The sequence below is a fragment of the Dryas octopetala genome, chromosome 2 (genome assembly GCF_963921425.1).
Source record: "Dryas octopetala chromosome 2, drDryOcto1.1, whole genome shotgun sequence".
In the NCBI taxonomy this organism is placed as follows: Eukaryota; Viridiplantae; Streptophyta; class Magnoliopsida; order Rosales; family Rosaceae; genus Dryas; species Dryas octopetala.
This window is the reverse complement of record NC_141367.1, coordinates 26,579,047-26,604,698: the sequence shown is the minus strand read 5'-3', so window position 1 is coordinate 26,604,698 and position 25,652 is coordinate 26,579,047. Positions and strand designations below refer to the sequence as shown.

The following is a 25,652-nucleotide window of genomic DNA, read 5'->3' as shown; positions in this document are numbered from 1 at the left end:
TTTTGGCCAAGTCAAGGCTATGGTCTTTGTTTGTTTGTTTTCTTCACAAATTGTGAGCGATTTCGCATATGCCATTATTTTATATAAGTGCACCGTCTATGTCACACAGAGGGCTCATCTCCTTTTGCCTGTCGTTTCTTTCTCATCTTCTTTCCATGGGCATATTAGTTGATCATTAACTCTTACCAGTCATTAATTCAATAAGAATACAAATTTTGTTATTGTGCTGAGTCTGATAACACCCTATGACATGTGAACATATTGATGAATTTTATGATCATTATGTCTTGTTTGGTTTATATTTTCTATCTTAAGATACAGATTGTAAATTCTTAAATTTGTGAGAAGGATATATTTGTTTATTGTCCTTATAAATCTTACGTCTTGTTTGGTTTATATTTTCCATCTTAAGATATAGATTGCGAATTCTTAAATTTGTGTGAATGCTATATTTTGTTCATTGTCTCTACGAATACCTATAGACATATCTTTTATTCTCTCAACTTCTCTTCCAATTTCTCTCAATTTTTTTTTTTCATGATCCTGTCTTCTAATTAAAAGATGTTATCTGGATCAGTTATGTTGGTGCAATTAAACTTTTCAATTAGAATTATTGTCACTATGATTATTTGATATTTTGAACAGTAATAAGGTTCAATACTTTCACCTCAATATGTTTTAATTTTTGGTAACTTTTTTAACTAAATATTTATGTTTTATTTTTTTAGATTAAAAAACAAGTGGCCCATGACTGACAATCCGGCTCGATAGTGGTCCGTCGGCTTGTGACACGCGAATAGAGCCAATACCTTCTTCCGTATAAAGTCAGAATTGGGCTTAATTGGGTCGATAAGCCTCTGTGCCTTTTAATATGAGGCTTGGGCTTAGACTATTCGGGTATCCAAAGTTTAATAGGCTTCTGGACTAATCAGCCTATATTGTCACACGAGAAGAAAGGTTTCGCTTCTTTTCATTACGTGGGTCTTGGCCCTTGGGCTTCGGTGCCATGACATCCTGTTAAGGCCCAGTTTTGGATTGAGGCATGGTAAAAATAAACAGATTATTTAAAAAGAGGGCTGCTATTTGCACACCCTTTCTGAAAAAAAAAAAAAAAAAAATTCAAGAGAAAAGACCATTTGGCCCTTCCCTCACCCACACACCCCCATCCCCATCTCCCCCCTTTACACACACCCTTGCTCTGTTTTTTTTCCCTCTGCTAGATCACCACCTTCCTCGCACCAGCAGCACCACCACCTTCCTCGCACCAACAGCACCGCGCGCCACCACCTTCCTCGTAGCACCACCACCGCGTGCAGCACCACCTAAAACAGCCACCATAACCAGCCCGACAGCCTCTCCTCGGCTCCTCCCTTTCTCTTCTCTCTCTCTCTCTCTATCTCTCATTCCCTCTCTCCTCTCACCGAAGTAGATAGCCAAACAAATTTTTAAAAAATAAAATAAAATTACAGCGGGTTCGGCAGACCAGTGCCGAACCCGGTGGTTTCGTTCGATAGGTACCCGCCGAATAGAATAGGATTGTTCGGTGGGTACCTACCGAACGAAACCATCGGGTTCGGCACTGGTCCACCGAACCCGATCCAATTTTTTTTTTTTAAGTTTTCTTCTCCGGCGCGCGACGGTGAGCTTGCTGGAGGAAGGGAGGTGGTCGGGGTAGGGGGAAGAAAAAGAAGAAAGGGTGGGGTGATCACCAGTGGTTGTAGGCTGTTCGGGGATGGGTGTGTGCCGGAGAGAGGAGAGGTGGGGAGGGGGTTTTTGGGTGAGGGGGTGTGTACGCGGGGGGGGGGGAGATGAGGATGAGGTGTGTGATTTTTGGGTGTGTGTGTTTTTTTCTCTGTTTAGGAAGGGTGTGCAAAAAGAAAATCGATGGGGTATAAGGTTTTTTCCTTTGAGTTTTTTTTTTTTTTTTTAAGAAATGGTGTGCAAAGAGAAGAAAATGGTGTGTAAATAGTAGCACTCTTTAAAAAAAGTGTGTTAATTTCAAGGTACTTAAAAACTAAAAACTTAACCAAAACGATCATGCTTAACACACAAATTTAATTTGTAGATAACTTTTTAGAAGACCAACCCTAACACAACTACACAAGCCCAATGCACCCAAAATAAAAACTTAAACTAACACAAGTCCAACCCACTCAAAATAAAAACTAAAACTAACATGAGTCCAACTCACCCAAAATTAAAAATTGAAATAACACAAGCACAATTCACCCAAAACAGTTTCAACAATCGCCAAATTGAAATTGCAAACTAAAACTATAAAATTGTGTCAGAAAACTGAAACTGCTACTGCAGACATATTTTCACTACACTTTAAACAAATATAAGTTTTATATACAAAAAAAAAACTAAGAGAATTTGAGAGAAAAACTAACAAAAAATGAACTGTAATAAGCTAAGTGACCTAAAGATTATAAATGTTATCTTATTGTTACATTTGAATAATAGATGAATTAGAGGTTTAGTAAAATGTTTGTCATGCATTCTACACTAATTTATTCTTTAAAAATTTCAACTTAAAAGTGTTGGTAGAAAAACTAAAAGCTGTTTATTTTCAAAATTGGGGTAAAAAAAAAAAATTTGTTTTGGGGGTTCAAAATAAGCAGGTGGGCGGTTTCTTTACTTCAAATTAGTTTTTTTTTCTCACAATTGCTTTACTTGATAGCAATACGTACAAAATTAGCCGAAGTGTCAATTAGGGGTCGGCAATGGGCCGGGCCGGGCTCGGGCTTGAATTACAAGAGCCCAACAGAACTTTCGGGCCGGGCCGGGCTGGGCTTGGGCCTGAATACACAAATCCGAAGCCCACCCATCGGGCTTGAGACTAACGGGCTTTAGAGCCGGGCCGGACTAGGCCCGAACGGGCAGCCCAATAGGCCCGAACGGGCAGCCCAAATTAGGCTTTTTTGGCTTCTCAAATTGCTTAATTTATGTCAATTATGCAATGTCATTGGTTTTAACTTGCTAAAATTTTGCAATGCTCCCAAAGTCACAATTTAACAAGTTAACAACATATAATTTAATTATAAATAGAGGGGGAAATGCATCACTATAGAATGTGTACATCCCAACTAGGTTGGCACCTACACAACCTATCTATCATTTGCATTTCACATGTACATCCCAACTAGGTTGGCACATACACAACCCTCAAAACTGAAATGTATTGATTTAATTATACTAAAAGTAACAATATGCAGTTATGAGTTATGGTGCTTAACTCCTTATGGAGTTTACAAATTACAAACCAATAGGTCCAATAGTGAAACTGAAAAAATAAAATCAGTTAATCAGGTGGCTGATTCAGCAGGGGAAAGGGTCTCTTCTTCAACAAATTCAGGTCTTGATAGCTTGATATTCATTAGATCCTCTGCCCAATCCTCCTCTTGAGCAGCCTCTTGCATTCTTGCCTCAGCTAAGCGCCAATCTTTGACGCAGATTAGAGCTTCTATAGTGTTCGGACTCAAGCTAGCCCTCTTCTCCGATACCACTCTACCACCTGCACTAAAAGCAGCTTCGGATGCAACAGTTGAAGCTGGAACAGTTAGCAAATCACGAGCCATGATGGAAAGCACAGGATATTGTGTATCATGTGATTTCCACCATCCCAAAACAGAAAATGCAGTTTCATCAACATCATCTAAAACTGGTGCATCAAGATAGTATTGCAAATCAGAAGTAGAACAAACAGAGGATTGCACCTTTGCCATTTTCAAGGCTCTCATAGCACTGTTTTGAAAGTTAGGAATAGAAATTGGGGAAGAACTAGTACTACCAGAAACAGTACTTTGAGGATTAGTTTCAGTAGAGTTTCGTGATGATGCAGCAGGCACATTAGACTTGTAATGGTCATACAATTTAAACAGAGAAGACTTAATTTCATCTACCTTTACCTTTATGTCATCTTCCTCACAACCAATAACATTTAACCACTCACTAATTGCCCAAATTTTGAACCTAGGATCCATAACAGTAGCAAAACAAAACAATTTAGGAAAAGTTGCCCAATATTTATCAAATTTACTTTTCATAGCAACCATAGCAGTTTCAAATGCATTAATATGAGAATATGATTGAAATGCACAATGAATATCAATCAAACAAGTCAGCACACGACTAGAAGTAGGATAATACACACCACATAATATTTTTATTGAAGAATCAAAAGTCTTTAAAAAACCACAAACAAACTGAGCAACAAGCCAATCATGTTCAGATGGAATCGGTAAAGTAGAACTTCTAGTTGATTGATTTATTGTCTGAACATATCTATGCAAGGCAGCTTTATATTGAATGGCTACTTCTAACAATGCATATGTGGAATTCCACCTATGAGGAACATCATTGTCTATGTTTCTCTTATCCAAACGAACATCAACACAACATTTTTTCCAAATTTCATGTCTCTTATTTGAAGAATTCAAACTACGCACAATTGCAACAATTTTATCAATAGAAGGACCTAAAATAGCCAAACCATCTTGCACAATCAGGTTCATAACATGAGCACAACAACGCACATGAAACATTTGTCTAGGCACATCATCAATCATAAGATATAAAGGCAGCAATTCAGCAACAACATCATTATTTGAAGCATTATCTAGTGTAATTGAAAAAATTTTATTGTGGATACGCCAAGAGTTGAGTTCCTCATGTATATGAGTTGCAAGTGACTGTCCACTGTGTGGATACTCAATCATTTTAAAACAAATAATCCTTTTATTTAAATTCCAGTCAGCATCAATGAAGTGAGCAGTTAATGACATAAAACCAATTTTTTGTCTAGAAGACCAAACATCAGAAGTCAAACAAATTCTGCCTTCATATTTTTCAAAATAAGACAGCAATTGAGATTTTCCTTCAACAAACAGTTTCATAACATCCCTTTTACAAGTTGTGGCAGAAATTCCTTTATATTGTGGAGTAAAGCCTCTTTGAATCATTCCTTTAAAATCATGTTTTTCCACGAAAGTAAAAGGTAATTCTGCCCTAACTATAAAATCAACAACTTCTTTTCGAGCATTTTCCTCTTTATAAACAAAATTTGACAAATTACCAGCAGCATTTGATTGTAAAAGCATTTGATTACCAATATTAACATTTTGGCTTTCAAGATGTTTCCTATGATGACGAGCTAAATGAGTAGTACCATTTGAAGAACTACCATCTAATTTTTTTCCACATATTCCACATATTGCACATTTTGCTTTTGTAACAGATTTACCATTTTCAATTTCAACAACTTTTTCAAACCAGTTCCACACTTCACTTCTACTGGATTTAGGAATAGAATTAGATTGGGGTGTGGATGGGGGGGAACCAATGGATTCATGGATTCCAATTACACTAGACTCTGGGTGAGTAGACATCCTAAAAAAACTACCAACAAATAACCAGCAAATAACACTACCAGCAAAAAAATACCAGCAAATAACACTACCAGCAAAAAAATACCAGCAAACTGCAAATAACACTACCAGCAAAAAAAAATACTAGCAAACTGCAAATAAACACCAGATCTTATCATAAACACCAGATCTTATCATAAAAAAAATACCAGCAAACTGCAAATAAACTGAAATTCAGCAAATTGCCATTTGCCACTCACACAGCAGCAGCACCAGCACCAACACAAGAGGCCAACTCCTACACAGGACAGCTTCACCACAGCTACACACACAAAAAAAAAAAAAACACAATTAGTGAAACAGTGATGAATTTTTTGCTGAAATCACAAAAATGACAAAGGAAAATGACTTAACTGAAATCACAAAGGGAAAATGACTTACACTTACACAGTTACACGCAAAGGGAGGCAAACTGGCAGGGAGCTTGCGGCGGAGTCGCTGGTGCGAAGGTGGCGTTGCGGTGGTGCTCGGACTGTCTGAGCGATAGTGCTATCAACTATCCGATCGCAGTTCAGATCTCGATCTGATCATTAATTGATCGGATCGAGTCCGATCGATCGGAGTTTGGTGGGTTGGGCTTGCTTTCTGGAGAGAGGCTGGGTTGCTGGGTAGCCTGGGTTCGATCGGAGTTGGGGGTGGCGAGATGGTGAATCGGTGATGATGGTGATGATGGAGAGAGGCTGAGACTGAGTGAACCCTAGGAGAGGCCGAGAGGGTCTGAGAGTCTGATGTTGAAGGGGTTAGGGTGGCGAGATGGTGAATCGGGGTTAGGGTGGCGAGATGGCGAGATGGCGAGATGGGGTTAGGGGTTAGGCCGTTAGGGGTTAGGGTGTCTGAGAGGCCGAGAGTGAACCCTAGAAAAACCTCACCCCGAGAGTCACGAGGCGGCGAATGCTATGGGGTCTGAGGTCTGATGGGGTCTGAGGTGGCGAGATGGCGATGGGGTTAGGGTGGCGAGATGGCGAGATGGCGAGATGGGGTTAGGGGTTAGGCCGAGAGGGTGGATGGCGAGATGGCGACTGGCGAGGTGGATGGCGAGATGGCGAGATGGCGAGGTGGCGAGATGGCGAGAGTGATGATGGTGATGATGGAGAGGCCGAGAGGGTTTGAGAAGTGAGAAGTTTGAGACTTGAGAGTGTGAAGTTTGGCGAGATCACAGATCACTGATGACTGATGTTGAACTGTTGAAGGAGGCGGCGAATGTTGAGAGTTAGGGTTACAGTGAAAGTGTGAGAGTGTGAGACTTAGGTTTATATACTTATGAGTTATGACTTATCTTTAGGGTTTAATATTTTATTAGTTTAGGGTATTTTGGGGTTTGGGCTTAGGGGTTTGGATGGGGTTTGGTCCGTTTGGATGGGGTTTCAGGGTTTGGATGGGGTTTGGATTTTTTAATTTTATTACATGTGTAATATATGCTTTATTATATATTTTATTACATATGTTTTATAAACAAATGATGCAATTGTGTTTTTAACGATCTGAACCGTTCAAATTTTAATTTCTCACTAAAAAATAATTCATGCAAAAAATTAGCTCGATCGGGGATGTAAAAATGACGTAACGGTGGTCGAATTAATGAACGATCGTTGTTTTTCTAATGATAATCGAATGGGTAGATGAATTCCGATTTTGCTGATTTTTTGTAAGGATGATCTTTGACTATGAATATAGAAAATGAACGGTTCAGATTGTTGAAATCACGTTGTGGTCTTCACAATTATGAAAACAATAAGGTTTCAACGAGAAAGTTATTAGAATTATACTCTTCAACTATTCAAGTGTATTTATATGTAGAAGCTCATATATCGATCGTGTTTTCAACGATCCGAACCGTTCAAGTTTTAGTTCCCCACTCAAAGAGAATCCTTGCAAAAAATTAGCTCAATCAGAGATGTAAAAATGACGTAACGGTGGTCGAATTAATGAATGATCGTTGTTTTTCTAATGATAATCGAATGGGTAGATGAATTCCGATTTTGCTGATTTTTTGTAAGGATGATCTTTGACTATGAATATAGAAAATGAACGGTTCAGATTGTTGAAATCACGTTGTGGTCTTCACAATTATGAAAACAATAAGGTTTCAACGAGAAAGTTATTAGAATTATACTCTTCAAGTGTATTTATATGTAGAAGCTCATATATCGATCGTGTTTTCAACGATCCGAACCGTTCAAGTTTTAGTTCCCCACTCAAAGAGAATCCTTGCAAAAAATTAGCTCAATCAGAGATGTAAAAATGACGTAATGATGGTCGAATTAATTAACGATCATGGTTTTTTTAATGATAATCGAACGAGTAAATGAATTCCGATTCGACCGATTTTTTGTAAGGATGATATTTGACTATCAACATATAAAATGAACGGTTCAAATTGTTAAATTAATGAACAATCATGCCATCATGGTTTAATAACTTCAATTATAGTTGTATTATAAAAATTGTATATGCACATATACATTTATGTTTTATTATAGTTGTAAATTTGTAATGTTGTATATAATTTTAAAAGTTTATTATTTATGGTATTACATACTTACATAGTATAGTTTACACTATTACTATTTACTTATTTAGTATTTACTAACATTATAGAATTATATAATAACTTAATAAACATATTAATAATTTATTAGAATAAACAAACGAAAAACCTATTAAATATGTTATGATTCACCAATTAGACAAATAAACTAGTTAGCTCAGTTGGTTGAGAGTTGAAATTTGTTTTATGAGGTCTCAAGTTCGATTTAGAACATAGCCAAAATCCTATATTTTTTTTATTGAAGATATTAAACGGGCTTTGGGCTTTGGGCCGGGCTTTGGACCGGGCTTTGGGCGGGCTTTGAGCGGGCCTAAGCGGGCCGGGCTTTGGGCGGGCCGTGGGCTTCAAGGGGATGGCCCAAGCCCAACCCAAAAAATTTTCGGGCCGGGCCGGCCCGGCCCAAATGTCGGGCCACATCGGGCTTCGGGCCCAATGGGCTGGGCGGGCTTCGGGCCTTGGGCTATTTGGTGAGCCCTAGTGTCAATTGTCCTTAGATAAAGTATTTGATATTTATTGTAGTTAGACTTTAAGAGCCCGTTTGGTTTGGGGAATGTGTTATATAACTTATTCGGAAATGTCATACTCATGGTCATTCCAAAGAGATTAAATGGTTAATTCCCATTACACAAGATCCTCATTTATTATGTTGATATAATATTTACAATTTTTAGTGGAGGTAGTTTAGTTATAAAAACCACAATAAATCCCAAATAATAAGAATAGAAAATTCAAGGGGTTTGAAAAAAATAAAAATAAAAATAAAGGGCCCAAGGGTTTCAAATTGTTCCCTTAATGGGTATGAGATATATATATATGTAAAAGTTAGTGTCATTTCCATCAATATACTTACCAAACATGATAATGAAATCTCATACCTTCTTAAGTTATAGATTCGCAAATCTAACAGTGCTTAAATTTAAAAAAAAATTTGAGTGAATCTAATTTTGATTATTTTTCTAGCTGGCCTTGTATAGTTGTATGTATGTATGCAATGAGGGCCACCAGAGAAATCTAAACATCTCAGTGTGTAGTACTATAGGCTAGACTTTTTGAGTTGAATCTAATTAGGCATGTTCATATACAAAATGAATGGAATGGGATTGCGGTACTTGGGGGGGCTTAATCAGGTTATCGCCGGCCTTTTATTATATGCTTGATTCTATGTGATTTAGGAGAGAAAATTAAAATTTGGAATCTCTTTTAACACCGTATAGAAAAATATGATTACATGAAATGATAGTTAGATACTATATGCTTAATTTCATTAATGACTAGTCCAACTACTTGGCCATATTAATTATGTATCACTGGCGAGATAGCTAGTAGTGCATGCTTAAGATAGGTGGAACCCCACTTAAGGAGGACGTGCATGGTGATATTGGTCTCACCATTCCCCATCCTCCCTTGTGTCGGTTCTTCGCAGCGATGGCCTCCCTGGCCCCCCACACTGATTTTTTTTGCTAGGGCCGGTCCTCTCTTCCATCTGTCCGGTTTAATTTCAAGCAGTAGTGCCATGCCGCAGCAGCAGTTGCTTGTACTTTTCCTTTTATCTTTTTTTTTTTTTTTTTTGCTCTCTGTTTTTTTGTCTTCGTTTTGTAGTGCACTGCTTTGTATTTTTCTGGGGTTTTAAGAGCTTGGGTTCCATCCCCTCTTTTTACCTCTTATTTCCTTTGTATTTGTTCTCTTTTGCAGCTGGGCCTACGAATTTCATCATTTGACAAAAAAACCACCCACTTGGGTTTTTAAAACCTCTCTCTTACCTAATACAAACAGTCAAACAGATGATTAATTAGCTAATGCAATTTAGTACTGCACAAGTAGTGTCGTAGTGATATGATATACACAATTGACTTGTTGACGTGTGGCCGTGTGGGTGACTAGTGTGTGTGAGCTTGTGAGGTGTGTCCACAAATTAAATAATGTCATGTCATGTCCTTGATGTCATTTTGGACCCTATCCCCACCATAATGCTATTGCCATTTACGTAAATGAATCCATCAACATCAACAAACAGCATGCTGCCTCTTTTTTTTTTTTCTTCTCGTTGGCAATTGAATAATTATAAGCATGCTGTCATCTGCAATATATTAGTTGTTTTGTTTTGCTAAGGCTGAGCTGGTGGTGTAGGTCCTTATGTATGTAGATTATTGGGTTAGGTAATAATACACTATTCATCACTAACCCCTTAAACCAATTAACTATGTCTGTATTACTTTATTTTCTTCTGAGGAACAGTGGACGGCGTTGATATACGCCCACAGAAATCACAGATGAAACGCCCATTTGGCTGGATACGGTTGGTTTGGTCAACAAACAGTCTCTATTTGTATCAAAATAAAACAATTTTTATCATTAAATTGCGAAATGATCAAAATCATGTGAGAAGCATGTAGCTAATTCGTTTTTTCAAAATTTTTTTTAAAAAACAAGTTGAAAAAAGAAATCGATATTTCATTCAGGAATTATAAATTCATTGAAAGTAACTTAAAAAATACTGGCTTTCAACTGCTTTCTACAAATTGTATTTAAAAAATGAAATTAAAGAAGAAAAAAAAAAAGTCTATTTGATATAACTATATAAGTGAAAGACCACTAATTTTCTTATAAACAAATATTGAACTGTGCTATTACGTTTTAAGACAAAAGCGCTGATCGCTCGGTAACTCCTGCTTCAACTACAATATTGTAGTTATACTATTTATCTTAAATAAAAACATTAACTTTAAGTCTTTAAATATTACTGATAAATTCTCTAAAACATAATTAAATACACTATAAAAAAATTTATAATAAACTTCGTAAATATTAAAATTCAAGTAGAAAACAAAACAAAAATCGATCAACAACTATAACTATGGTTGCAACCAAGGAGTAAAATTTCGGTTTCGAGGAAATTTTCGATGGAAATTTCGACGGAAATTTTTACGGAAATTTTGATAAAATTGGACAAAAATAATGAAAAGTGCTATCAAAATATGAAAATTTTGAATAAAACTTGATCATATGTTTATTTAACATATTATTTACTACATTGATAAAAAATATTGAAGAAATCAAATAATATAGTAGATTTCATATGATATGTGATGAATATAATGCGCGCTGAAGATAATACTATTAAAAAAATATTTCACTAATTAATAATTACATAATAAAATTACACGAATAAATCACCAATGTGGCAACGAAAAGTAACAGGTTTACTCAAAGAGACTTGGAAATTGTCTTCGATAGTTAAATTAACCCGAATTGGGTTAAAATATAACCAATCCGAGATAACAGTTTACCTAAAATTTCAATTTTACAAATTATCGAAATTGAAAAATTAAATAATAAGGAAATGAAACTTCATGATAAGGGAATAAATTTTTTTTTTTAATAATTTATGTTTACAACTAAACGAAACACCAAAATGATCAAATCAAACTCCAAATAAAATCTCAAACAATTTTTTTCTTTTCAATTGCCTAAAGACTCCAAATCTCAATCTACCTTAAAAAAAATATATATATTTCTTTCCTTTTTTTTTGTTTTTTTTCCTGTTCTTTCTTTTCTCTTTTTTTTTTCTTTCCTTTTTTTTTTCCTTTTCCTTTCTTTTCTCTTCTTTTTTTTTTCTTTCTTTTTCCTCTTCTTCCTCCAGTGGCCTTCGTCTTCGTCTTCTTCCTGTTCCAGTGGATAAATTATTTTTTTTATAATTTATGTTTACAACTAAACGAAACACCAAAATGACCAAATCAAACTCAAAATAAAATCTCAAACTTTTTTTTTTTTTCTAATTACCTAAAGACTCCAAATCTCAATCTACCTTTAAAAAAAATTTCTTTCTTTTTTTTTTCTTTCCTTTTCTTTTCTTTTCCTTTTTTTTTTTCCTTTTCCTTTCTTTTTTTTTTTTTTTTTCTTTCATTTTCCTCTTCTTCCCACACTTCCTCCTTTTCCTCTTCTTCCTCCAATGGCCTTCGTCTTCTTCCTGTTCCAGTGGGCAGTGGCCTTGCTTTTTTTTTTTTCTCCAGTTTTTCTTTTCTTCTCCCTTCATAATCTCTCTCTTCCCTCTCCCTCCTCCCTTCCTAATCTCTTTCTTCACTGTCCCTCTCCGGATCTCTTCCCTCCCTCCGACGACGGCGCGGCTCTGCAACACCCTCTTCGATCTCTTCTCTCCCTCCGGCGACGGTGCTCTCCTTCCCTCTCTCTCTCCGGCCTCTACATTGAAAATTTCGGCGAAATTTTTTGAAATTTATTTGATATGGTGTTCAAATTTTTATACCTCTTAAAAACGAAATTTTACTCCTTAGTTGCAACTGCAGCTACTACTGACTTACGAAAATTATTGTAATTGTTGTGTAAGTTAAAGTTAGTTCACTTTATCTTTAAAGATAATAAATAAAGGTTACGTTTTTTGGGATCATTTAAGAAACTCTTAAACCCTCAAAATTAGGTTTTATTACATTTTATTCACTTAAATTTTGGGCTCAATCTTACTTCACCATTTAAAAAAAAATTGTGTCAATTTATCACATGAATTAAAAATTTGTTGCAATATGTCACCTCTGTCTTATTTTGTCTAAATTTTTGTTAAAAATAATGGTGTTTTAATCTTTTTAAATTAATTTTTTATTGTGTCAAAGAAAGTAAAATGTAAAAAAACTATTTTTTTCTAACAATAGAAACTTAAAAAGATCAAAATACTCTTATTTTTAACAAAATTTTAGATAAAATTAGCTAAAGATGGTACATTGTAACAAATTTTTAATTCAGATAGTAAATTAACATAATATTTTTTTAAATAATAAAGTAAGATTAAACCTAAAGTTCAGGCAAGGAGTAAAATTTCGGTTTCGAGGAAATTTTCGATGGAAATTTCGACGGAAATTTTCGTGGAAATTTCGATTAAAATTTCGATTTCGATAAAATTAGATAAAAACGACGGAAATTTTTATCAAAATATGGAAATTTTGAATGAAACTTGACCATATGTTTATTTAACATATTATCTACTATATTAATAAAAAACATTGAATAAACCAAATTATATAATAGGTTTCATGTGATATAAGATGAATATAATGTGCGTTGGAGAGGCAAAAACTGTTAAACAAAATTAGTATAATGAATAATGAAATCAGTATATTCTTTATACTCTATAATTTATACACTAACCCTAATACTAAACCCTATATACTCTATATATTCTAATATTCTTTATACTCTATAATCTATGCACTAAACTCTATATACTGTATGTTCTTTAAGATATGGACCATATGGTATAAGATATTATGATTTAGGCCCTTTAGGGTATTCTTCCCCACCAAGCACCAGCCCCCTGCCTCTCTCCCCCCAACCCAGTCCATCCCCGACACACCCCCCCTCACCCAGCCCCTCCCAGCCCCTTTTCTGTGAGGCCCTGTATTTTCTAAATAATTATTTTAAATATTTTGAGAATTTATTTTAAGGATTTTGAGAATTTATTTGGAATTTAAAAAGGTTTTAATTTAATTTTAATTATTTAATTATTTTTGTTTTAAATTAGGCTTGACCCAAAGTTAACTTTTAAATTTAGTGGACTTTTGATTCGGACTTTGGGCACGTTGGATAGGTCTCGAGTTCACGAGTTCGTAGACACGTAGCACGCGTCGATCGGAGTTATGGTTTGAAAGTTACGGACATTTAAAGTAAAGGGCAATTTTGTAATTTTTACAAAAGGGGTTTTAAAACCCAAAAACCAGATTTTTATCCCATTCTCTCTCCTCTCTCCTGGTTCTCTCTCTCTCTCTCTCTCTCTCTCTCTCTCTCTCTCTCGCGTGCCTCACCTTCGCCGCGCCTGCCACCGGCGCGTCCAGCCATGGCTGGCAACGGGACCGGCCCAGATCTCCTCGCCATTCTTCCTTCTTCCTCCCCCTGGTGGCGGCGCAGCCCAGAAACCTCCCCCGAGTCGCGAACCAGCTGAGGCCGATCCTTGGAGCTCCGGCGGCGATCTCACTTTTCCGGCGACGACGCGACCTCCCATCACCTGGGTTGTCTTCCTCTCGTCACGGTGAGTCTGCCCATGTGCTTCCCTGGCTCCGACGACCCCGCACGGTGGCGGATCGAAGATTTTGCCAATTTTCCCGAAACTGCCCCCAAACCCAGCCGAAATTTCGCCGAAATAATTACCGAAAATAATTGGGTATGAGATAAAATTTCGGTGACCCAAAAAAACGAAATTTTCGGCGAAATTCTTGAGTTCAGGCGAATAAAATATAAAAAAGCCTTCAAATTATGGGCAAACGTGTTACGGTGTGATGTTAGGTGGAGGCGTGGCGTGACGTGACGTTGAGATAAAGGGCCCAGAAATACAATTTTAGAGATCAGCAGAACGACGTCTCTTACAAGTGGAAGCTCCTATCGCTCCACTCCATACCTCCTTTGTCCTTACTCTGACCTCCGCAGCTCCGCTCTGGCCTTGTTTAAAGAAAACTAGAAAACGATATACAAACAGTTCCCAAATCCCCCAAAGGCCCAAACCCATCTAAACATTTACTACTATTTTGATGTCAGAGTGAGACAGAAAGAGAAAGTTGCAGAGAAAGAGCGAGGAAGTCGGAGAGCGTTTGTTGGCTGAGAGAGGCATTGCTGTATGCCTGTATGTCAGTGGAAAACTACTACGGTGACAGTTACTACGGTGGATACGGTGAGCTCGCCAACCCTTTACAATGGCCGCAACTCAGGAAAAAGCGACGCCTTCGACTCTGCTCCGAAAGGCCTCCGACTCGCTTCAAAATTGGACCGTCTCGGCCTCCGATCCGTCCGACGATCCGATCCGCAACCGACCCTCCGTGCCGACCCTGATCCGACCCCTCGACTCCCTTCCTGCTTCTTCACCAAACACAACTGCCACTAAAGGTTCGGATTTTAGCTACAAAATGCTTAATTACTGTCTTCTTTCCGTTTTCTTTCTAGTAATCTGTATTTGAAGACAATGAAGTGATTCTCTTTTTATTGTTTGGTTGCTGAGAATATGAAAGCAAAATGAGCTGCTTCTTGGGTTGACGTGTGATAGTTGGTCGAATGGATTCACTTTTCCAGTCTTCTGGGGTCCAAAATCTTACACGCGAAATTCGTCTTTTTTCCTTTTTATTTTCTTATCCTTTTTATTTTTTCTTTGCAGTGTTTTGACCTCATTAAAAAAAAAAAAAGGAGGAAGTCACATTCATATTAAGCTGGTCTTTGCTGAACAGAAAAAAAAAAAAAAAAAATCTCTCAGTTTTTCAAAATTCAATGCTTACCGATTCAAGCAGGATCGCAGATATGTTTCTTATGATTGTTGTTTACTTGGTCTCATAGGCATCCCAGTGATGTTGAGGGCTCAATCCAGCCATCCTTTGGAGCCTTTATCTGCTGCTGAAATCTCTGTGGCAGTGGCCACTGTCAGGGCAGCTGGAGCAACCCCTGAGGTTTATTACACTACTATTGTTGAATTATTGATTATCTTTTAGCCTAAAATATGGGTTGGATTTTGGAACCAAGATTCAGTGTAGATGATTGGTTTGCTCATTTAAGGATTTGATAAGTTGATTCATTTTTGATCAGGTAAGGGATAGCATGCGCTTTGTTGAAGTAGCTTTGGTAGAACCAGATAAACTTGTGGTTGCACTGGCAGATGCGTATTTCTTCCCTCCTTTCCAGCCATCATTGCTTCCCAGAACGAAAGGTGGACCTTTGATTCCTAGTAAACTTCCTCCGAGGCAAGCGAGGCTTGTAGTTTATAACAAAAAGTCAAATGAGACAAGCATCTGGATTGTTGAACTATCAGAAGTTCATGCAGCAACTCGAGGTGGTCACCACAGGGGTAAAGTCATTTCATCCAAAGTTGTTCCAGATGTTCAGCCTCCCATGGTATGTACAGCCTGCTAAGGATTATAGTTTCTTGATTATTATTTATGCATGCCTTTTCCATTGTCAAAAAGAATTTCAACATTGTTACTGAAAGTACAGGATGCTGTGGAATATGCTGAATGTGAAGCTGTTGTAAAGGACTTTCTTCCATTTCGGGAAGCAATGAAGAAGAGGGGTATTGAGGATATGGACCTTGTAATGGTGGACCCATGGTTAGTTTAAATTGAGTTTTTTTTTTTTTTTCAAATGAATATGTTGTGAGAATATGATTTCAATGTATGTTTAGCTCGTTGTGTAATGTTGTTGCGACTCTTTTTAACAGGTGCACTGGATATCACAGTAATGCTGATGCTCCTAGCCGCAGGCTTGCTAAGCCACTTATCTTCTGTAGAACTGAGAGTGATTGCCCTATGGAAAATGGCTATGCTCGTCCAGTTGAAGGAATCCATGTACTTGTTGATATCCAAAATATGGTGGTTCTTGAATTTGAAGACCGTAAACTTGTTCCCCTGCCTCCTGCTGATCCGTTGAGAAATTATACTCCAGGTGAAACAAGAGGCGGTGTTGATCGAAGTGACGTAAAACCCCTACAGATTATTCAACCTGAAGGGCCAAGTTTTCGTGTTAATGGCCACTTTGTTGAATGGCAGAAGGTTCTTGCTTATTTTGTGGAACTACACCATTGGATTGTCTCAGATCAGCATGTCGTATACTCGTATTGATTGTTATTCTCTTTTTCTTTCTGGTTGGCAGTGGAATTTCCGAATTGGTTTTACTTCCAAAGAAGGTTTGGTTATCTATTCTGTCGCGTATATTGACGGTAGTTTTGGCCGGAGGCCTGTGGCCCACAGGTTAAGTTTTGTTGAGATGGTGGTTCCTTATGGAGATCCAAATGATCCACATTACAGGAAAAATGCATTTGATGCTGGGGAAGATGGGCTGGGGAAAAATGCACATTCTCTTAAAAAGGTCAGGATACTTTCCCTATACCCATTTTCTCCTTCCATCTCTTTCTTTGTTGGATTATGTACACTTTTTGACATAACCTTATTGTTGCAGGGTTGTGATTGTTTAGGCTATATCAAGTACTTTGATGCTCACTTTACAAACTTCACTGGGGGTGTTGAAACAATTGAGAATTGTGTTTGCTTGCATGAGGAGGATCATGGAATCTTATGGAAGCACCAGGATTGGAGAACAGGTTTAGCAGAAGTTCGACGATCAAGAAGGCTGACAGTGTCTTTTATTTGCACTGTTGCTAACTATGAATATGGATTTTACTGGCATTTTTATCAGGCAAGCTATAATCTTCCTTGATTTCACTATGATTTAATTTGCTTGTATTGCCTTGATTAGAAGAATCACTCACGTCCTGTTCTCAATTCTTATTAAGTTACAGATGCCCTGTACTGTAATGGGGCTAGGCCAACATCTTGTTGGCAGCATTTGGATTCCCTTACTGTAATTAATATCTGCGTGCTTCTAATTCCATTTGATTAGAGACTGATGCTTATCAACTTTCTCTTATAGGATGGGCATATTGAAGCTGAGGTGAAACTTACAGGAATACTAAGCTTAGGTGCACTGCAACCAGGAGAAACCCGAAAGTATGGTACAACTATTGCACCTGGACTATATGCACCTGTGCATCAACACTTTTTTGTAGCTCGTATGGACATGGCCGTTGATAGTAAGCCTGGTGAAACTTTCAATCAGGTCATACATGTGTTTTTGGGATTCTTTCTTTGTTATACTTCTATAGTTTGTTATATCAGGTTTTAATCTATCAAAATTTATGTTGATAAAGATAACATCCAAGTTCCTTTTCACTCTCAATTCTTTTAGCAAGAAATATGGATAGTCGTGTTGCAATTGAAGGACTGAGTAGCCTCTTGCTTTGATTCCAATTCCAATGTTTGTACTGTTTTTTCTTAATTCTCTTTTTTTTTTTTAGTGAAGGGGGGAGGGGGTGGGGGTATTTTTGTTGTTGTTATGTTAAGTCTTCTTTGATAAATCATTCATTACTCATGTCTTGTATTGGTTGTTCTTCAAGTGTTTCATGGGTCAATGAATTTAGTGACTAGAGCTTGGGTGTGATGCTTCCCTTGGGTGTTGAGGTTAAAGAACTTTGCGTATCAGCTTTGACCCTCCACAGAATAATTGTGGGAAAGATCTCCTGATATGTAGATCTGGAGGTTAGCTCAGGCCCTAGGAATCTAGTAGACTATATGAAATGATGCCTCAGTTATATGTGAGATTTTGAATATTAGGTTCCCAGATTTGCTGGAATGGAGGCTGATGCTTTACGAAATGATGGAAACATATAGAGGGTCTTTCCTATCATTCCATATTTAAGCATTTCAAATTTGAATTTTAAATATCGTTTTGCTCACCTCATTATGGTCTCTGGGTCTTTCCTATTTCTTGCTCTTTGAAGATATTGATAATCATAACGCTATTTGGTTTAGAAAATCATTGCCATTAACTTGCTTCTTCTTCTTCTTCTCCTTTTTTTTTTTTTTTTTTCCCTCAGGTGGTTGAAGTAAATGTTAAAGTTGAAGAACCAGGAAAGAACAATGTTCATAATAATGCATTCTATGCTGAAGAAAAACTGCTGAAATCAGAATTGCAAGCAATGCGTGATTGCAATCCTTTATCTGCGCGCCATTGGATTGTAAGACAGAAACCTTGTTGAAGTTCTTATTAGAATAATGTGTTCTCTTTTCTTCCAACCCCCCCAATCTCATATTGGTCATTGCTTTCTATATAAATAATGATGAGCATTTTTTGGTGTTTATGCTACTTTTATTGTTAAAAACTGAATCATAATCAGTACTTATTGTTGAAGATACATGACTGTATTTATCTTTTTCTTACGCTAGGCATATTACATTATTGTTAGAAGGCTCATACATAGCCCATCTAATCTTCATCTATGCTGATTGAAACATTAATTTGTCAATTGCTGTTTGAATTGTATGATTCATCTTGCCTGATTCATAGTTTATGGAATTTACATAATTGCTCTGTTTTAGAATTGATGATTTGCATTGACAACAGAGCATGTTCGTGTGATTTTTTTTTTCTTCTCTTTTGCTTTGAACGTGTTGCAGAAGGTCTATGTGATTCGCTATTGCTCAAACACATATACCTGAATTACATATAGTTATTTGCTATTGAAATAGTGTTATGTTTCAAAATTTAAAATTTTAATTTTTTTGGTTTAATGTAGTGTATTAATTCCTTGAATGCCGCATGCCATTTGCTTATTTTAGGTCAGAAATACCAGAAACGTCAACAGGACTGGGCAGCTAACAGGTTACAAGCTAGTACCTGGTTCAAATTGTTTACCATTGGCTGGTTCTGAGGCAAAATTTCTGAGAAGAGCTGCTTTTTTGAAGCATAATCTTTGGGTCACATCTTATGCACGCGATGAAATGTATCCTGGAGGAGAATTTCCTAATCAAAATCCACGTATTGGGGAGGGATTGGCCACTTGGGTTCAGCAAAATAGGTCACTGGAAGAAGCAGACATTGTTCTTTGGTGAATAAACTTCTATCTCTCTAAAAAGATTTAAGATGTTAATGTGCGTGTGCGCAGTTGTGCATGTGTTTGCATTAAAATTGTTTGCATTCAACACTCTGAAAGGGGGAGAAGTATTACTAGGCCTGGGACAATAATCTTTGACTACGTGGGAAAAAGATCTCTTTATGCTAACTGAAAGTGAATAAAGGGGATTAAGAGTTCCCTTGGACAATGATCCTGTCCATCTGTTGATTTGTATGTGTTGGTGCGGATATCAGCTTAGATTAGATGCAAGATCTGATCAGTGTCCAATTATTGCAGGTATGTATTTGGAGTGACACACATTCCTCGACTGGAAGACTGGCCGGTCATGCCTGTGGAGCGGATTGGTTTTACACTCATGGTACATAATTTATAGTTTTTGTTCGATCAGTTTCTTCATGATGGTTCACTTGTCTTTGAACAGTGTTACTCTTTTAGTTTACTTTTTTGCTCAACATTTTTATTGTACTTATCAACACACTCTGTAGAATTTCAATTCAATACTTCATGGGATCAAAAGCTCCTGTCTTTACAAACCATGCTGCTACGAATTTGCATCTCTTATACCTTAAAGCTGCTACATCTTAAGTGTGCATACATGTAAGGTTTGATAGAGGTTCATGATCTTGATTTACCTTACTGTTTTTGCAATGCAGCCACATGGATTCTTTAATTGCTCAACGGCCGTGGACGTTCCTCCAAATACATGTGATCTGGACCTTAAGGACAATGGGATGGCTGCAAAACCAATTCAGAATGGGCTGCTCGCTAAGCTCTAAAAGGATGAAGGATGTGTGAGGAATAATTCAGTTAGATTTTCCCCATCCTTATTCAATGACTATTTAGGTAGTCTATGTACTACAATGAGATAGATGACCTACTCTTATTATAAAACAATGTGTGGTGCTGAAGTGTCTTTGTTGAACCCTTTGAATACACAGAGGTGCTCAAACTGAGGCTGGTCGTTACCATGGCATATTGGCATGCAGGTTGGGGTTGGCTTCGAGAAGGCAACGCAACCTTCTCAAATTTGGTTCAATTTTAATATCTGCAATGAGTATCATTTTGAACATCATAAATTTATTCTTCTTGTGGAATTGTAATATTCGGAGGGTGTATTATTTTCCGCCCGCTATGGCGGCGGTGATTCTCTTGTCAATTAGCATGAAAACTGGTTGGTTTGTTAGTTAAAAAATTTCCCTCTATTTGGGTTATTGTAAGATCACGCGTAGACCTTTTCAGGACAAAGACAATAGTGTAGTCATCATAAACTAATTTCTTAAACGAAGGTTTCAAGTGAAGAAATGGTTAATGCAATTAATTTCGCTTGGCATGACCCTCTAGGTATTGCTTGGTAGCATTTTTCCTTTTTATCCTTTTCATGGCATGACCTAACCTAATTCTTACTTTTACTCTCATCCATCCTCACCACTTGGAATTAGTCCAAGGCTTGCTTAGTAGTATTAGAGAGGTTTGAAGTTAAAATTTTTTTTTTAGTTAAAAATCAATAAAAAAACTTCCTTTGGCATTGTGTTTTAGAAAAATATTCGTAATATATGGTCATTGTAAGTTTAAATGTGTTAAAATTAGATAACCTGATTGACATTTTTTTTTTAACAACTATTGTCCATGAATTTTAAATTTATGATTACTCTCAACAAAGGGAGAAATGGGTGCCATTCACGAATGGTTATTGGCAACGTGATTCTTTTAAATAAAAAATGATCAAATTCTATTTAATTTTTTAGTGTGAAAAAAACAATTTTTTCTATATCAATTGGTATGTAAGGGGTTTTCTATATATTTAATTGGAAAAATTATTGGGCATAATCAATACACCGTCACGTGATGTAACTAATCTAACGTGTAAAGATATTATTGGACGGTATATTTATATTAATAGGATCTAGTATTAATAACATCCATCTATATTATGACACGTTAGATTGGTTACAGCGTGTGTCGATGTATCGGTTACATAGAATAATTTCTCGTTTAATTGATCTTATTATGTTAATGAGTTGGACATTTTTTTTTCTTGGCCATGAAGTTGGACGAATTAGAGGGATGTTCTCAACTTAGATTTTATTGGATTTTAAAAGTCCAATGAAATCTAGGTGTCTCCAACTCAAATTTTAATAAATTTTAAAGAAATTAAGGTGTCCCAAATTTAGATTTTAATGAATTCTAATGAAATCCAGATGTCCTCAAAAATAGATTTCATTAAGTGAAAGATTTGAACGTATTTTTTAGGCGTAACAAATTTTATGAAAATTTTAGCTAATTTTTTTGAATTTTGATAGATTCTATAAATTTTAGAAGTTATTAAAATCTGAATTAAAGACACTCCTTAATTTAAAAAAAAAAATCACATATTTTACTTATGGCGCATGTACGAATTTTCCGGTAATAAGTTAATAACTAATAATTAAGAATGAAATAAAATTCGAAGAATAAAAGAGTCTAAATTAATGAAAAACCCCCCTATCCACGCTCCAATTTCGCGAGTATCAGACACTCCCCACTTCCAGTGGACCCACTCCCTTCCTTGAAAGGTGAAAAATGAACAGGCGTTAGAAAGTTATCGGGAGACAAGGTAACGTAAACAGCGGGTACGAAGAGTAATTGACTCGTCACTTCCAATTTCGGCACGCGCCGTTTTGGAAAAGTAATCGTATTCCCCAGAATTAAAAAAAAAAAAAAAAAAAAAAAAAAGAGGAAGAGAATTGATATTGGGCTCAGTTTTCAGACCATTCAGTACACAGCAGACATCATACACACACGCAAACATGCCATTGTCAAGAAGCCAAGAAGAATAAGCACAACACAAAAACAGACAAACAAACAAAAGAAAAAGAAATCCCTCCAGGCGCTGACTCGGCGTCGACTCGGTGAACTAAGCGATGGCTTCGGAAGAGAAGCGAATCGAAGACGAACTGTCGTACCCGATTTTACTGTCGGAGCGGGTCCGGTCCGCGGTGGACGAGGCCGAGTCGTTCAAGCTCGAGTGCTCCGAGGTGGGCAAGCAGGTGGATCGCCTCTCGCAAATGCTCCGAACAGTGGTTCGGTTCGCCACCACGACGCCGTTTCTGTACGAGCGCCCAATTCGCCGAATAGTCGCCGAGGTGGCCAAGAATCTGGAGCGAGCCCTAACCCTCGTCCGCAAGTGCAAGCGCCAGAGCGTCCTACGACGCGTCGTCACCATCACGAGCGCCACCGATTTCCGCAAACTCTTCAACTGTCTAGAATCTTCGGTTGGCGACATGAAGTGGCTGCTGAGCATATTCGACCCGGACACCGGGGGCAACAATGGAATTGTGCTCTCGCTACCTCCGATTGCCAGCAACGACCCGATTCTCTCGTGGGTCTGGTCCTTCATCGCCACCATTCAAATGGGTCAGTTACCGGATCGTATCGAGGCCGCCAACGAGCTCGCCTCGCTGGCCCAAGACAACGACCGGAACAAGAAGATTATCGTCGAGGAAGGTGGGGCTTCTCCGTTGCTAAAGCTTTTAAAAGAGGGCTCGTCGCCGGAGGCTCAAATTGCGGCGGCGACGGCGCTTTATAATTTGGCGGGTGACCAAGAGAGAGTGAGGACTATTGTCGATGAGGTTGGGGTACCCATTATTGTGCAGGCTCTGAGCGACTCGCCTATGAAGGTTCAAACAAGAGTGGCGACTTTGGTGGCGAGAATGGCTCAACATGACAGTCTTGCCCAGGAGGATTTTGCCAGAGAGAATGTGATCAGACCGCTCGTGACGTTGTTGTCGTTCGAGACTTTTGTGGAGGATCCTACGAAGCTTCATTTGGGTAAGCAAAGCATTCACTCTATACTTCAGATTAATAAAGAGATGGAGAAGAGCTCAGGTAAACCCAGTAATCATGATAGTACTAGTAATAGTCATAGTCATAGTCATCGTCCTTATGCGAATTCGTTTTCGAGTTCTTCGTATACGTATTCATATACGGAGGGGAGTAGTCGAGGGGGTAATCATAGGAAGGAGAGGGAGAATGAGAAGCCTCATGTTAAGCTTCAGCTGAAAATTAGTTGTGCCGAGGCTTTGTGGATGCTTGCTAGAGGTAGTGTTTCCAATAGTAGGAGGATAACCGAGACGAAAGGTTTGCTCTGTTTGGCCAAATTGGTGGAGAAGGAACAGGGTGAGTTGCAATTCAATTGTTTGATGACTATAATGGAGATAACGGCTGCAGCTGAATCCAATGCTGACCTTAGACGAGCGGCGTTTAAGACCAATTCCCCCGCTGCCAAGGCGATTGTGGACCAGCTCTTGAGACTGATCAAAGAGTTGGATAGCCCGACATTGCAAATTCCTGCTATAAAATCAATTGGTTCATTGGCGAGGACATTCCCTGCTAGAGAGACCTGGGTCATTGGTCCCCTAGTGACTCATCTTGGCAACAAAGATCTAGACTTGGCAACAGAAGCAGCAATTGCCCTAGGGAAGTTTGCTTGTCCAGAAAATTTTCTTTGCATGGAGCATTCAAAGACAATAATTGAGTTCGATGCTATTCCACCATTGATGAGACTGCTAAGAGGCAATGAGCATTCACAGTTACATGGATTGGTTCTCCTTTGCTACCTTGCATTACACGCCGGCAATACTGACTCTTTGGAACCCACTAGGGTGTTGACTGCCCTTGAAGGGGTAGACCGTGCCGTGTTCCCCCAACATCCTGAGCTGAGAGAGTTGGTGTCGAAGGCTATATATCACCTCAATCTGTATCACACTGGAGGACATTCTCAAAGGTTGACATATGTGCCTTGAATACAAATGCAGTGAGCTAGAGAGAAAACCCCATTGTTTTTGTAAGAATACCATTGTGCTGTGCAGTAGTAGATCAGTTTGATACTTTTTCAAATGGAAGAAAACAGGGCTCATAGAAACACAGTTGTTTATAAGATGCAATAGTTCATCAAATTAATGTTCTTTGGCAAAGGCAGTGATGCATATTTGATCAGATTGGATGGTTTAATTCCTTATTAGCTTCTCACAGAGTATTGGACTTCTTGTCTATATGAAAAGATTTCTCTACCCTCATTTTCAGTTGTCCTTTCTCTTGAAGTTATATTTTTCAGCATTATTTTGCAACGTGTGATTGGATTGATATCTCTAGTATACTAGTTTGTGGATTTGGGTAGTAAAATATATTTTCTTTATCTTCTGAGTTTCTCCCTGCAACGAGGTTAATGATGATCCCTGAATAATATTCACCAAAATATGAATAGGTTTTGTTTGATGCGTCAAGGATAAACTGGCTGATTTATGTTCAAAATTCGAAAATAACAGAGCACACTTCCCATTTGTCTATGTTGGAGCTCTTATGAATCTGAGTGATGTGGTCTGTTGTTCGAATCATGCACCAGTGAGGGAGGATTCGGAAAAGCAGAACTGCTAAGCTTCTTGGTTATCAAGGACATTAGGGACTCCATTATGTTCTCTAAGGGATGCCCTCCGCCGTTATGGGTAGTAATAGGCAGTTGTAGACCTGTAGTGTCCTAACATTCTTGTATGTGTATCTTCCTTTTCCTATTGTTGCTCTTCTTTTGATTTGTGCGAGATATGAGACGGAAATGATGAAAGCTTGAAAATGAAACTAAATGATGTAGACAGAAATGATGAAGAAAGCTTGAAAATAAAACTGATTAAAATTGTTTTTTTTTTTTTTTTGGTTCCTATTTTATATTTTGCTTCCTATTTGAAATGATAGTCGCACAACTCTCTGCATAATTGGTGTATAATTCTTAATTCTGTACAGTTGAGACAACTGAATGTGAAATCCATATTCCAGTTAGTATAGGCCCCATTGCTCATGTATTTGTTTCGTTGGCCTTAATATCAAACTTCTCCTCGCCTCTTCTTTTCGTATCTCCATTTATTGAACGGCCCACGTTGTTTTTATTTAAAAATTCCATTTAACTTCTATACATCATAAAAGAAAATAAGAATTAATTGTTACACTTGTACAAATCTAATATTTAATTTCTGAAGTGTTTTTTTATTGTTATCAGCCATATAATTTTTTAATTATAAAAAACCTGTTCACACATTTTCATCTTTGAAACAGATACACATACATGAATATGTTCATGCATCTATGTTCTAGCATATCCATCCTCATCTCGACTCATACAAATAAGCTATAATAATCTTTCTCTAAGCAAATAAGATTTAGTTTTCTAATTTTGAAAAAACGAATCATCTTTGTATAATGGTAT

The 25,652-nt window shown here is 37.5% G+C and overlaps 2 protein-coding genes across 4 annotated transcripts; both read left to right on the top strand.

Moving 5' to 3' along the window:
* The first annotated feature begins 14,331 nt into the window (after window positions 1–14,331).
* Window positions 14,332–20,641, top strand: LOC147294883 (spermidine copper dependent amine oxidase 1). 3 transcript variants are annotated; one of them, XR_015120437.1, is made up of 13 exons: window positions 14,332–14,856; window positions 15,298–15,407; window positions 15,544–15,849; window positions 15,949–16,061; window positions 16,172–16,502; window positions 16,603–16,818; window positions 16,909–17,145; window positions 17,380–17,565; window positions 18,383–18,523; window positions 19,125–19,393; window positions 19,697–19,778; window positions 20,074–20,263; window positions 20,359–20,640. XR_015120437.1 is itself a non-coding variant. In XM_086232690.1 (13 exons), exons 1-12 carry the CDS (start codon window positions 14,667–14,669, stop codon window positions 20,194–20,196), a joined length of 2,304 nt encoding a protein of 767 aa, XP_086088816.1. In that variant the 5' UTR covers window positions 14,332–14,666; the 3' UTR covers window positions 20,197–20,226; window positions 20,359–20,640. The 3 variants fall into 3 exon arrangements, 2 of the variants coding, with proteins under 2 accessions (XP_086088816.1, XP_086088815.1); XM_086232690.1 differs by having other exon boundaries at window positions 20,074–20,226; XM_086232689.1 differs by having other exon boundaries at window positions 20,074–20,641.
* A 1,567-nt stretch (window positions 20,642–22,208) lies between these two features.
* ARO4 (armadillo repeat only 4) lies at window positions 22,209–25,155 on the top strand. Its single transcript, XM_086232081.1, has one exon. The coding sequence runs from the start codon at window positions 22,321–22,323 to the stop codon at window positions 24,199–24,201; it is 1,881 nt and encodes a 626-aa protein (XP_086088207.1). The 5' UTR covers window positions 22,209–22,320; the 3' UTR covers window positions 24,202–25,155.
* The last annotated feature ends 497 nt before the right edge of the window (window positions 25,156–25,652 follow it).